The sequence below is a fragment of the Aulonocara sp. 'chitande type north' Nkhata Bay genome, linkage group LG8, assembly GCF_057382095.1.
Source record: "Aulonocara sp. 'chitande type north' Nkhata Bay isolate Kocher_YH1m ecotype deep benthic linkage group LG8, A_spYH_male_GT1.1, whole genome shotgun sequence".
Classification (NCBI taxonomy): domain Eukaryota; kingdom Metazoa; phylum Chordata; class Actinopteri; order Cichliformes; family Cichlidae; genus Aulonocara; species Aulonocara sp. 'chitande type north' Nkhata Bay.
In genome coordinates this window covers 7,830,139-7,844,437 of record NC_141351.1, presented here as the reverse complement: position 1 = coordinate 7,844,437, position 14,299 = coordinate 7,830,139, and the positions used below count along the sequence as shown (strand labels likewise).

At 43.8% G+C, this 14,299-nt stretch overlaps 1 protein-coding gene and 1 long non-coding RNA gene across 4 annotated transcripts in view; one reads left to right on the top strand and one right to left on the bottom strand.

Annotated features, from left to right (window-relative positions):
• bahcc1b (BAH domain and coiled-coil containing 1b) overlaps positions 1–14,299 on the top strand; it is a 63,242-nt gene that overhangs the window by 4,413 nt on the left and 44,530 nt on the right. For 2 of the 3 annotated variants that reach the window (XM_086303124.1, XM_086303123.1), the window contains one exon: positions 8,287–8,620. In XM_086303124.1, coding sequence (XP_086159250.1) covers positions 8,449–8,620 — 172 coding nt within the window. In that variant the 5' untranslated portion in view covers positions 8,287–8,448. Of the gene's footprint in view, positions 1–4,355; positions 4,554–8,286; positions 8,621–14,299 lie in introns of those variants that run through there. The other variant, XM_086303121.1, reaches the window with a different exon arrangement.
• Positions 2,571–2,971, bottom strand: LOC147323036 (uncharacterized). Its single transcript, XR_015130830.1, has 2 exons — positions 2,825–2,971; positions 2,571–2,745 (listed from the first exon to the last, which is right to left on the bottom strand). It is a non-coding gene; the product is annotated as an uncharacterized LOC147323036 (long non-coding RNA).

Below are 14,299 nucleotides of genomic sequence, written 5' to 3'. Positions count from 1 at the left end.
CGAATGACCCCGTTTGGAAATTCTCACCATTAAAGGCCTATCAGAAATATCTGGTGAGAATAAGAAGGGCTGCCCTGAACGATGGGCCTCCCGTGGAGACTGCTCTCCATTTGGACACATGTAAAAACCAACCAGTTCAATGTGTTTCCCGTTGGCTCTTGGGTTATCCTTTTAAAAATAATGTTTCCCATTTAGCAGTTCAGACGTTTATTCGGTTTTATAGGATGGGGGAGAAGGCGACTTAAACGCCCTTTAGCTATCTACTTTTAATGTGCGGAAAATTCCTCCTTACGGTGATGTGACTCGTCACGAGATAGCTAAAGTTGATATATTCAGACAGAGCTAATCTGAAGTGAACTGATAGAGTTGCACAGTCTGGAAGCAACCCCCCCTCCCCACAAAAGTAGAAAAATAAAGTTAAAAAATAAAATAAAATGCTGGGTTGTTAGATGTGACATCCGAGCTTTCGAGCAGAAAAGTGCCTCTGCTGGCCGGGGCTGGACGTCAGGAAAAAGCGGCCGAGCTCGAGCGGTCTCGCCCACTGCTCCCAGTGTGCAAGGGGAGAAAGGGGAGGGCGAGAGAAGGAAAGAAGCAGTGGAAAAGAGGAAGCGAAGAAGGGTAGGTGGAAAGTGTCAGTCAGGAACGCTTCATTGCTCGAGGACAATCCGCGCGCAGGACCGGTCTGTTTCAAGAGCAATCAGTCAATCCGCATTAATTACCCCCCACCCCCCTCCATTCCTCTCCCCCCTCCTTCTAGGGTAGCACACACTGGCACACGGACCAGAGGAGGCTTGGGTGTGCGTGTGTGCGTATTGTGCTTTCTCGTCTCTGTCTCCACACACGCACGCACCGACCCGCACACCCAGCCCCCCACTTCTTTTTAAGTGAAAGAGAACCAATAAAAATCAAGCAGTAAAAGGCTTTTCCTTGTCACTAAATAAATTAAATGCAGATTTCTGTTTTAAGTGGCGGAGCCCTTTTTTGTGAGCTGCGGAGCAGGAGTCTTTATTATTGTCCCTCTTGTCATTAGCGCACAGGACAACACCTTCAGGAGACTGAGCGGGGACATGAAGTCAGTTAATAGTAATAATAATATTAATTATTACTGGCCAGGTATAGTCAGTATAGTCTGCTGCACATGCATTGCCCAGCACGCTGTGTAGTAGGGTTGGATGTAGTACTCGTTTCCCTTCTAATTTTCCTTAAAAAAAACAACAACAACAAAAACACCCCCCCCCCCCCCAAAAAAAAAAAAGCTTTTGGAGTCAGGAAAAGCGTCAACATTGATTTTAATCATTTACTGTAATGGTTAATTAAGATCCAAATTTACGCTGTATTCCGCAGGAGTTTTTGTTGTTTGGCGTGAGATAAAGTAAAACATATTTGGTCTACCTGGTCTTTTAATATATTCCTTCATGCAAGTAATAGAACTCCCTTATTAGAAAAATAATTATTCATTAAAAATAAATATATTAAAAAAATCTATTTCTTCACACTGAGGCCCGGTGAGTAAATACACAGCCTGCATATTTTGATGGACCAACAGCACCAGCTTTCACAATGCTAATTTGTACCTTAATGGACTCTAATGCGTTATAATTTAGAGACGTCTTACTGGCCTCAAAGCACATTTGGGCTATTAAAATAGTCACTTTGAACAACAGTGCGAGTCTTCATAAAATCCAGCTTTGTGCATCTTTTTGTGTGTGTGTGTGTGTCTGTGAATGTGGTGGCTGAAGCCTTTTGGAGAGTGCAGGGCTCGGACACGCAGGCTGCTGGGTAAATGGGAAAAGACGGTAACGATTATCTAATTACGGCCGCGATAAATCTGCGCGCTTTGGCGTTATTTGATTTGAATTTTATATGTATCAATTAATTCCTCTCACACGAAAGTGTCGAGATCTCCCCCCCCCCTTCCTCGCTCCGCGCGAGTACAGTTTTATAAGCTATCTATCGGCTGCAGACCAGCTTGGCTCACTCCAACCCCCCCCCCCCCCCCCTTTCCACTCCCCCCACCAATGTTTTGTTTGGGACTGGACCAAAGCAAAGGGAGAGAGTCTCTGTTTTAATGTAAAGGGACATCAGTTGGAACAGCCTGGATATACTTTATAAAGTGCGTGCTCAGTGGTGCCGGTGGTGGAAAAGTTCAGCTAAAAAGCACACAGGCTGGCTGCAAGGATTTGTCTGCAGAATGAAACATGACCCTTTTTTGTGTGTTTTTGTAATAGGACTCGAACATTTAGCCAAAGTAATGACATATATTTAAATATTCTAATTAAAAATGTTTCCATATTTTTATGGAATATTTTATATATAATATTTTATGGAATATTTGAAAACAAAAACCCTCCGACACCCTTTCACAAACAATTTAAAGACCAACTTATTATCGTCACGGACCTACAGTTTATACTCCCGCGTGAACCCGGAAATGTCCACTTAGTTATTGATTAGTTGGCAATAAAAAAAGAAAAAGTTTTTGGTCAAAACACCGCGTGCGTGCCGCCCAAAATCAAAGCTCGGTTCCGACTATACAGTGGTGTCACCGTTTTAACGTTTAGATGAGAAAATGCTTTTATTCTGTTTATTAAAACTCAAAAGAAAAAAAACCCACATTCGGCCGTCTTCCCGCTGTCTCCTTTGTAGACAAAACTTTTCTTCCACCATAAAAGAAAGAAGAAGAGCTCCCTCTCGGTAGAGAAATAGTTGCTTTCCGGTTCTTGTTGCCGTCCTCGCCTCCATTTTCTAAAAAAACAAGTTGTTATTGCACCATTCCGCGAATCTATCCCCTACATTTATTACAACGTGTAATTTGCCCCCCTACCTTTTTTTGTTGTTGTTTTTAACCGTATTCCCTTTGATTTAGTCACTCTTGACTCTCCTTTTGCTCTGGGGCCAACGGGGTTCGCCGTGGGGGGCGCCTTGAAACCGCCCCTCCTTATCTCCTTTCATCGTTCAGCACGGGGCCGCCTTGAAACCGCAAGGGCAGTAATTGCTTTTTTCAGGCAGCCCAGTGCGGACTGGCCAGCAGCCAATCAGAGCCTTGTTTACACTCGGTGATTGACGGTGCTCTGGCAACCTGCCAACCAATCGGGAGCTCCGCAGCACCGAAGCGCCCGAGTTTTAACCCTTTGCCTCCACGTATAAACAAACCCGCGCGGCAATATTAGCCTATAGCAGCTCATATATTTCGACATGGAAACACACAAGCCCCCATATCCTTCCACTTTTAATTGGCTAAATTAGTGAACCGTGTGCAGGGCCAACCCCAAGGACAGTAATGCTTTCAAATTATGCAGTGATTCAATTTGCCTGTGTGTGTGTGTGTGTGTGTGTGTGTGTGTGTGTGTGTGTGTGTGTGTGTGTGTGTGTGTAGCTTATATATATATATATATAGATAAATAAATAGATATAGGTAATATACAGTATACCGTAGCCTATCTTGTGTGTTTACAGCAATCATAACTTTTCCCTAAAACAGATGCAATATTTTTAATCCCCCGCCATATTAACTAAAAGGTGTAAACCTATAACACATTCCTTTATACAGAGCCTGAATTATCCTGCAATGACCATTAAGGACTCCAATAGCATTTTCCCCCCTTTTTAAGCAGACTATTATTATAATATAGCAAATCTGCACTCTACACTGAAACTTCAGGCCTGCTAATGTAGGTCTCGTTGTGACTTTAGTTGCACACACATGCAAAACAGAGCAGGCTTGTTCACTAAAGTACATTCAAATTCTAATAAGGATTTATTTAGCAGATGATCAAAAAAGGAAAGCATAAAAGGGAGATTTCCCTAAAGGAGCGCCAACAACACTACCACGCCATCGCTGTCAGGCAAAATAACAATAATAATAAAACAGCGTTGCAGTCAGACAGACAGCACAGAGGGCTGCAACGGGATCACACGGCATAAAAGGCTAGACGCTGTTTGCTCTCCACCAGCGATCAGAAAGCGCAGGCAGAGCCGGCTCCTTTCCTCTCCGTGCCGCCTGTCTTCTCCGCGCAGTGCGCCGAGGGCTGCAAATCAAACGCCCGCCGTTTTGCTCCGCGGATCCTCCGGCTTCCTCATTGGCTCCGAACGGCAACCAATGGCAGGGCGCATTTACTGTAGAAAGGGGTGTGTGTGTGTATGTGTGTGTGTGGCGTAGAGGGGGGTGTATAGAAAAGGGTAGGTGGGGGAGCGCCTCACGGGCACGCTTTCACATTGTCGTTCTCAAACCAATAGGCCTGCGAGTCCACCCCTCCCCGCGCACACACCCCTTCAACCTCTCCCTCCTCCTCCTCCCTCCCTCCCTCCCTCCCTCCTACCGGCGTGTCTGAGTCTCCGGCTGCATGAACGAGCCTCGATTCACTACAAGCCTGAACTTCTACGATGCGTCTCTCCCATACCTCAACTGACTGCACACCACAGTCTGCAGCAGCATAGGATGTAATCAATCCCACATGTTTCATCTCTGCGACTCCGGGATTTTCACTTTGAATATTTTTCGTACTTTTTCTTTCATTATAAGCCACTCGCCGCACGGTGGATGTAACTTGCCAGTGAGTAGGAAATTATTTTACAGTTCTGTTTTTGTCATTTTTGTTTTGTTTTGTTTTGTGTGTGTGTTGTGTGTGTGATTGTAGCCGTTTGAATGCCGTTTTTTTTCATGTTCATTTTTTTCAAGTAAGAGAGAATTTTAGTTTACACATTTATTATTATTTTGTCTTTTTTAATCTTTTTTTTATTTACATGGAGGTATACCTTGGCTGTTCTCTAAGCGCACCGCTATCCGCTGTCATTCCATTAGAGGCAATAAAACGCGAGATGGTCTGATGTTCTGTGCAGAATATTAATCTGTAGGCATCTCTCATTTGCTAAATACATTAAAGGCGCAGATCTCACGATTCTACTGTAATCTAGAGGAGGGAGGGGAAGGGGGGGGGGGGATTTATTTCACGTAGCTTTATTTCCACCGTTTCCTGTCCAGTGTGCAGTGCTGAGCTGTGGGCGATATGTGTCACTTCTTGATTTGACCTCTCCTCACAGCCGAGCGTGTGTTTCTAATTCATTCGGGGTGCTGCTCCACACCTTTCTGCTCTTTCAGTGAGCCCATTTTCATACATTTTAAATTGTAGATTATTTCTTTGTTAGTTCTCCATTGTGCAAGTGTGTGTGTTTGTGTGTCTATCTCTGTGTGTGGGAGAGAGCGAGAGAGAGGTAGAGGTTTTTTTTTATTGCAAGCTGCAGTGCTCCCTCGGTGTGAAGGCTGTGTAGACGCCGAGCTGTCTTCGGCTCAGCCGGGCTTGTCTCTCCCGTTTAGCCGGCCTCTGAATATCCGGATTTAGTGCGCCGGTTATGCTTTGCGACTTTACTTTATTGCTAAATTGTTGAGGGAAACCAGTTGCCCTCTGGACCCGGACCACTTCAAAAGGAAATGCCTTTTTAAATTTCTTTTTTCATTTTTATCCAAAGATTCACGCATTTATGATATAGTAGATTTATGCTCAAACAGCACACACGCACACACACACACGCACACACGCACAGATAAATAGGCGCATTTTTCTCTCTCTCCTTTTCTTCTTTTTATGCTCGAAGCCTCAATTGCATTAGTTCTGACAAACGCAGTTCTTTGCGGATTTGCTGGCTTTTGTGCGAAGTTCATGTGATGTCGTCTTGACCAGCAGTGGTTACTTTTGTAAGGGAAGGGGGGGATTTTCTTCTGACGACAGTTTGACCCTTTTCGGGGCACTGCTTAGTGGATGTGTGCTTGTGTGTGTGTGTGCTTGTGGAGGTGTGTGTAGAAGGTTTCGGAGGTCTGGGTAGAGTGGAAGGAAGTCTGAACGCCTTTCACGTATGTGGGCTACACACACACACACACACACACACACACACACACACACACACACACACACACACACACACACACACACACACACACACGCTACTGTAGATTCAAATGATGATTTTTTTTCTTTCTTCCCAAAACTGTTACGCGCGATCTGCTCACGCCGCTTGTTTGCGTGGCGTGCGATAACACGGGATTTAGACTCAGGTTGTTAAATGTAGTCTGAGTGGCTCTCTGTTGACGTGTAATGTAAATATCCAGGACGTGTGTTTATGGACAGAAAATGTAAAAATGTATAGACAAATGTCAGACGATAGTAGTTTATGATTGATGTCCCGTGGAGAAGGGCCATTGTTTCTCACTGCCTAGGGGACAGGAGAGTCCATTTTGCCTTCCCAGTGAGCTTGCAGCAGCAACAGCAGCAGCAGAAACAGCAGCAGCCTCCGTTTCTCCCCCCATTTATTTTTCTTTTACCCTTATTTCCCCCTGTTACTGTTGACTACATGTGGTCAGAAAAAATAACATCCTGCAGCAAACAAAAAGGAAATTAAATTATTTACATGCCCTCGCACTTTGCGAAAAAATATCCTTATAGGAAGGGTTACGGGGAATGTTTGTACGTATAACACACACACACACACACACACACACACACACACACACACACACACACACACACACACACACACACACACACACACACACATTTTCACGATTCACGATCACATTTGCTGGGTTTTATCAGAACTGCGAACTTTAGGGAGCCAGGGTGAAAATCCCCTCTAAAAATACAATTCCTGAAAGTTGAGTCCTTGAGCAGCGTGTGTGTGTGTGTGTGTGTGTGTGTGTGTGTGTGTGTGTGTGTGTGTGTGTGTGTGTGTGTGTGTGTGTGACTTAAAGAAGACTTGCATATCCGAGCTTATGAAGGCTGTTCTTATGCACTTCATAAAGCCCCTGGTCCACCAGAGCATTTGGTATTTTCTTTGTTCCTCTATCTTGGTTCCTGGGAGGTGCTATCAGCATCTACAGAGCACTAGATGGACGTGCCACGCATTGAAAGGCCTAATAGATGGACTGCTGAGGTGTGTTTGTGTGTGTGTACGTGTGTGTGTGTGTGTGTGTGGGGGGGGGGGGGGGGGGGGGGGGGATGGAAATGGAAGCACCCAGAGCTCCCTATGAGCATCGCAGGGAGTCCTATTTAAATAAATGACCTAGGCTATGAGGTATACATATAAACGCGATGATTTCCTAGTCTATTTCACTGTTTATTGCCCACCTCACAACTCTGGCGATGAAGCATAGAGGTGATTTGATTTGTGTTTGTGATTACACTGTATCCTATATATACAGTACGTGTAGCAGAAATGCATGGCTATTGTCAGAAGGCGAGGGCCACTGCTGCTGACTCCGTATGAGTTGATAGAAATGGCTGTTTCAACGCCAGTTTTCCTCAATAAGCAACACAACGGAAAATAATCCCGATTTCAACGGTGCAAACTATCAAAAGTCAAACAGCGATGGTGAAGCAACTTTGGTAAACACGTGTATATAAAAAAACAGAGAACGGTAAAGGCGCTCTTGGTTTATAAAACCTATATAAGAAATGTCGATCCAAGTCAGAGATCAACATTTCCTCCACATATGAACCGGATCAGATTCGAATTAAAATCTCAATTTACACCAAAAGATAAACGTATTGACGGTATCCGTCTGAAACCAAAGAGTGATAGGCTATTTGAGTCACCCAAAGGAGAAAAAAAAGAATATGTTTTTTACGCATTCTATACTTGGTGCAGATGGTTTCCTTAACGTTTTAGCGCAAGTGCCCCGAGGTCCAGCCTGTTTATGACCGGCGCTTGTTGAGCCTCAAGACTCAACAACTCCTTCACCGGGAGAGGCTTTATACCGCCGTGAACTCTTGTACTGTATATGCTTCATTTGTTCGTCATTTGCTCCATTCTTTTTTCTTTTTTGCGCTGATAAAGGAAGCTCCCGTGTTCAGGATTTACATTGTGTTTGGTCGCGAGGAGGAGAGGGAGGGGGGGGGGGGGGCTCCTCTGTTGGGGCCAACGATGTAGTGCGGGGTAAATCCACGCAAACTCACTTCACCCACATTTTCATCCACAGTGCAGACTTCACCCACCTTTCCGAGCTGGCGCATATCGGCGTTAGAAAGTTAGTGTGCAGCGCAGAACCAAAGTTGGTCAGTAAATGTGGGGATTTTGTTTTATTTTAGGACGTTTGTTGTGTGTGACATTTGAATAGCTTCTTATTCCTCCTTTTTTTCTTCTTCACTCTCTCTCTCTCTCTCTTTGTAAACCGTGCTTGTTTGTCTAAACACGAGCAGCGACTGTCTCTCAGTCAAGCCTTTTCTTCAGCGCCACATCCCTGGCTGGCTCGTCATTGTCAGCGCTTTGACTCGTCTCCTGCTCTCTCTTTTGTAGGACATGACGGGGACTCCGTTTCGACCCTGCAAAGCCAAAACCGCGCTCAATGCGAGGCGAGCACGAAGTTCATAAAAAGGGATTATTTGCATCTGGGTGCCTGAAACCTTCGGTGCCTCCGGATTTTACTTTGGGATTTGGGATTTATCGCTTCTCATCGGGATGGAAAGCCGAGATTTCGCTCCTCCGCACCACCTCCTGACGGAGCGGAGCGCCTTGGTTCACAGCGCCGCGTCTCGGATGGCGCCAGGCGGACACGGATCCGTGCAGCACCCCGCTCACTTCCAGCCCGGGAAATATTACTCATCCCACCTTTCCATGGGTCCGCACTCAGGTCAGTTTTGGAAGCAAGGTGTTTTTCCCCACCGTGTAACTACAGAGAAGTGTGGATTAAAAAAAACAAAACAAACAAGCAAACAAAAAAACCCAAAGAAAATATATACTCTGTGTTTCTCTCTTTCTCTGTCTCTCTTGTCTGAAGCATATGTTCCCCATATTGCAAAATAAAACCTTGGAGCTCTTCAGGGACGAGTTAGAATTTAACGCTGACGGAAAGTGCTCCGACTTTCGGGGGGTGGGGGGAATTTAGGAATTATCTTTTTTAACTTTATTTAATCAACTGTTTATGGCTGTTTGCCGAAATGCAAGAATTAAAAAAACTGTATATAAAATCACATAAAAGAAAAAGGGTAATGTGTTTTCTTTTTGCAGATAGAATTAACTCTAAATTTACAACTCAGTCCAAGCTCACCTTTGTTGTTGGTGTTGTTGTTTTAAAACTTTAATTCCAGGGTTATTTGGTTTTATTTCTTTTCTTTTTTTTTCATATCAAGCTGGGATTATTAGTGGCATAATCTTGTCATAGATTTATTTGGATTCATCAATTAGCGAAGTACTAATCGTTGCCAGTTGATGTAATTAATTAGAATTGGGTTATTCCACCGCTTATATTTCCCATTAAACAATAAATTAAAGCTATTAGCCGAGCCAGTTTCTGCGCAGCGCCTCCTCCTCCTTCACGTGTGTGTGTTTTTGAAATAATTTTTTGGTGGTTTTGGTTTATGCTGGGCGCAAACTGGGGGTCGCAGTTGCCGGGTGGAGAGCAGAGGGGGGACTGAGTGAGTGAAGGGGAGCTCTGGCTAATAGAGGTGAGGGTAATACCAGAAAATCCGGTTTCTATATTGAGCGAAGACGTGACGGGGTGCGAATGGGTTGACAGTGCATGCATTAGATTTAACAAGTAGCTTTGGTATCCTGTCTCAATAGGGGTGTGTGTGTGTGTGTGTGTGGGGGGGGGGGGGGGGGGGGGGGGGGCTGTGTGTGCGTGCAAAGAGGGAAAGAAAAGACTGTCCGAAATCATACTGCGTTTATACCCACGCGCTGGATGAATGTATGCGTGTTACATGAGAAATCTCATTAGTTACCATGTGTGTCAAGAGTGGCCATCCACGTCTCGCGTGTATTTGCTTGTTTTCATGTGTAAAAGGGAAAAAATTGAGGCAAACCGGGTTTTCATTTTTAATTAGTTGCTAAAATACATTTCACATTTCAGGTCAACACGCGTGGATTTTTCCAGAAATCCTACCGTGAATTACTTTTGATATTTCGTGCTCCACCTCCTGGTTCTGTGGTTCTGGTTTCTTCACATGAGAGGAATTTTTTTTCAATTATTATTATTATTTTTAATTTAAAATGCAATTTTACGTCAGCTTGGTTTGTTTAATATACTTTTTATTGCACGTGAGCATTTAGGTTTGTAAACTTGGGCTCTTCCTCTGCGTTTTTAAAAATTATTCATATATAAATATATTAATTATATAAACTGACGTAAGGCTGTAACGTGTATGTTTCTTAAAACTTGAACTGATACTGTACGTTATTTATTTATTATTTTAAAAAATATTTTAGTAAAAAAAGTCTAAATGTCAACACATTTTATTGACAACACGTCTAAAAACACGTGTTGTTGCACAAAAGTTATTAAGCTTTGCTTTATTCTCTCATACGTACATTCTTTTCAGTATAATACTTATTAAACAATTCACATAAATATTGATCAACACTTTACCACATTTAAATATATTATAAATGATTCAGTCTCCATGCATTAACTTATATTGATAAAATATTTTCTATATTTTATGACACGCTGAGCTGCCTGCCTGTTTCTGATTTCCACACACAACATTCGAGCAAAAACACGCCCAGCTCATTTTCAAAGCTAATATATCAAATACAAATGTAACCTGCATTGCAGTTTAAATAGCACCTTGACTGATTTTGCTGTGCGCTGACATGCATAATGGCCCAGTGTAAAAATGTTTCTTTAATGTTGAATAAAGGGGGTATAAGCATAGTAATGCAGGGTGATAATGCTATTGAAATATATTCAAGAGGGCCTCTCACTGGGTCTCAAGGTGCATGACACTGTATTGAGATTCCAGATATCCAGACTCTCCATGCATGTCCCTTATGGGGTTTTGACAGACATGATGGGCATAGAGGATTGTTGTTTAGAGATGGGGGGTTGGTGTATGTATGTGTGTTTGCTTGGAGGTTAGGATGCGGGTTACCTTTGTCCTTGCCCCCCTTAGAGATCCAGAAAGCTGTATGCCTGGCCCTAGGCCTCAGCACAGGGGGTAGATGTGATGTGGAGCTGGCCATAGCAGGGACAGGAGGGTGGAGGGGGAGGTTTTGACAAGGGTTTGTTTCAGATCTTTGTGAAGACACCCTCACTATTTCTTTATGTGTATATATATATATATATATATATATATATATATATATATATATATATATATATATATATATACACACAGTCTCGCAGTATCAAACTGAGTATATCACTTAAAAAAAATCCTAAATGAAAAAAAAAAAAGACTCCCCTCATTCTCCCCTGCTTCTTCATATCCTGGAAAACCTGCAATCCATCAATTTGCTGAAGCCTCTTATTTAGATCAGCATGGTGTCTGCTTGAATATGGTCGCGCTTGACAAGGTGATGGAATGACAGACGCATACCAACGCCATAAGACTCAGCCCACATTTGATAAAACCCCACAATGATATTACACAGGCGTTTAGATTACTGATAGGAGCAGTGGGAAAGCCTTTGTCTCTGTCTGTCTGTCTTGCTCTCTTCCCCTCCCATTTTCACTGCTTTGCTTTTTATTCCAGTCCCCCCTTCTCTTTCTCTTTCTTCCCCTTTCTCTGATGTTAGCCCCTGGGCAGTAGTTGTGCAAGTGTATATGTGTGTGTGTTTGCGTGTGCGATTAGGGTTAGGTTTAGCCCGCAGAAGCACAGGTGTGCAGTATTATGGAGGGCGTGGCTGCTCTTGTCATTGAACAGGTGTGTTACTTCCCAGACAGCAGACCGTTTTTGTTTACATGATTGTGTACGTGAACGAGTGTGCATTTGTGTGACTAAGTAATGCAGACAGAAGGAGTTTACATTCATGTTGTGTGTGCACACATGCAGCTGCACAAACGCACAAACACATACACACTTTGAAGAACGTTAGTCTTAAGCTGCTTGTTTTTTGTGCTTTAAAACAGCAATAAACCATAACCAAAATGTCATAGACTAGATTATCTCTCTGCCACTTCTCACTTTCTTTTCTCTCGGTTGCTCTCGGTCTTTGCTCTCTTGAGCTCTTTCTTCAGCTTATGCCCCCTTTTCATCCCAGCATTTTCCCTTTCCTTCTCCCCATGTTCGGTGTTGTTAGTGAAACACAAGACCCTGTAGTTAAATTCTGCATATCTCTACTACAAATGCCTGTAGCTGTGCGTGTGTGTGTGTGCACAACCATCCAGTCCATTCATCAGGAGGCTGTCAGTTATATCTCTCTCTTCCCTTGGAAGTTTTTTGTCATAGGCTTTGAACGTTGCGGCAGCACAGATGAGGCACACCCCTTCACCTTACTACCTGCACACACCTTGGCGCACAAACAACCTGCACCGTGATGGAAGGAGATGGCGCGTTTGTGTGCGTACGCATGGGTTTGGTTTCTGTCCATGCTTGTGGAATTAAAGGCCTGTAGTTACTATAGAGTAGTGTGTGTGTGTGTGTGTGTGTCTAGGGTACTCATTATGTTTAAAGGCAAAGGGAAGCCCCATAGATAGATAAAGAAAGAAAGGCATGTGAAAAAAATAAGGGAAGAAATGATAGATGGATGGAGCCAGGGAGGAGGAAGGAAGAGGAGGAGGAGGAAGGGGGAGGGTAAGGGTGTGAGGGGGGTAGATAGGCTGAATGTTTCCACCTGGTTGGTAATCCAGTCAGATTACCACCGCCTGACAGCACCCACTGGCCGTCACCCCCACCGACTCCCCGCCCTGGCGTCTCCTCTGCTTCTCAAGAGTGTGAGTGAATGAAAGCGATAGAGAGGAGATGCTTGCCTGTCCCTGCGAGTGTATGTGTGTGTGTCTGTGTGTAGGATGAGTCAGCAGTGAGCAAGCCCAATCACCCCTTTCCAACACCACCCACCAATCTCCAATCCAACCAATGCAACCCGGGATGTACAGGGGGCACATGTAGGGTGCAGTGTGCAAGACGGCCCCCTGTGAGGAGGAGACAGCTGGTCTAGGCTGCGGCCAGCCGAGCTGCGACTGGATTTGGTGAGGAAGGAGACGAGTGTAAACTGTCGATTCAGTTCAATTAAAAAAAAAACAAAAAAAAACTGACTGACCCACTTTGTGTCATCAGCACTACGCTACACCGAGTGACCGTAAGTGCATAAGTGAGTAGGAAACCACTAGGGAAATTTTTCTAAATATATGTATTTTTGTTGGATAATGTACAATTATTTTCCTTTTTATAAATTTCACAACAGAAAATATATTATATGTGTTAAATAAAATCAAAATTAATTTGTGGCGATTTCAGTGCAAACTGGGTGAAAATCTACAATATTTGACTTTGAGTAGAAAAATAAATTCAAGTGTAAAAAACCATTGATTCCAGTTAAAGCTCCCTCAGCATTGCATTTAAACACACTGGACTAGGCTCTGGAGTAATTTTAGTGTGTGTCATCATAACACAGACACACACACGCTACACACATGCTCACCATTTTCTTTTCAAAATTGCATTTTACATACATGATTTTTGGTCTGCCTCAAAATATAGCAAATCCGATTCCCCACCCACATCAGCGCTGTGCACTTATCAAGGCGTGAGATTAAAATATGCAGCAGGGCCAAAGAAATCACTTAAACGAGCCTGACTTTTTGGAAATTTGTTGACACATTAAAAGCATTAAGTCGTTAAGTAAGGGCCGGTAAAGTCATTAAAGGCATTTCCATTACAAATGAGACTCTTGTGTATGCTTTGATATTTCAAGCAAACCGTGGCGCGTCATTTAAATATATTCCACAATAAGGTCAAATTGACCTCGGAGTAACTGTGGCTGAGATTTAAGGCGTCTAAAAGGTCACATCAGTAGAAAGGGGAAAAAAATTAAACAAATTAAGGAAAAATCTTTTGATGTTTGAGTTTGGAGTGAAGCTTGCATTTGTTCTGAAGTTGCACTTGCCACTGTGACAGGAAGACTTTTGTCTCATCTCCAACTCTCCTCCAACACGAGAACAGCTGCTTATTGTCGGTAGCAGTGATTTGAAGGGTGTGGGGTGCGTTTGGTTGCGACATCTCCGGGGTGTGAACACACACCACCATCTGATGATTTGATGTGTCATGAAGTGAATGGAAAGCGCCAGACTTCCTGTGTCCATGCGCTCTTTTTTTCCTCTTTCTCTGTCACTTGCTCCTCTTTCCTCTTTCTCCTTCTTCTTCTTCTGTTTCTTACTGGCCAGGCCTTTTGCCCCCCCCCCTCCCCGGTCTTCCTCACCCCTCTTTAATCGCACGCCCGCCCTCCCCTCTTCCTCCTTCTGCTTCCCCTTCACTATTGCATTTGCTCCTCTCAGCTTCTCGAGTGGTGCTCCAGCCCTCCTTCCTCCTCCTCCTCACAGCCATGGCCCCCTTCACCCCACCCCCTTTTCTCTCTCTCTCTCTCTCTCTCT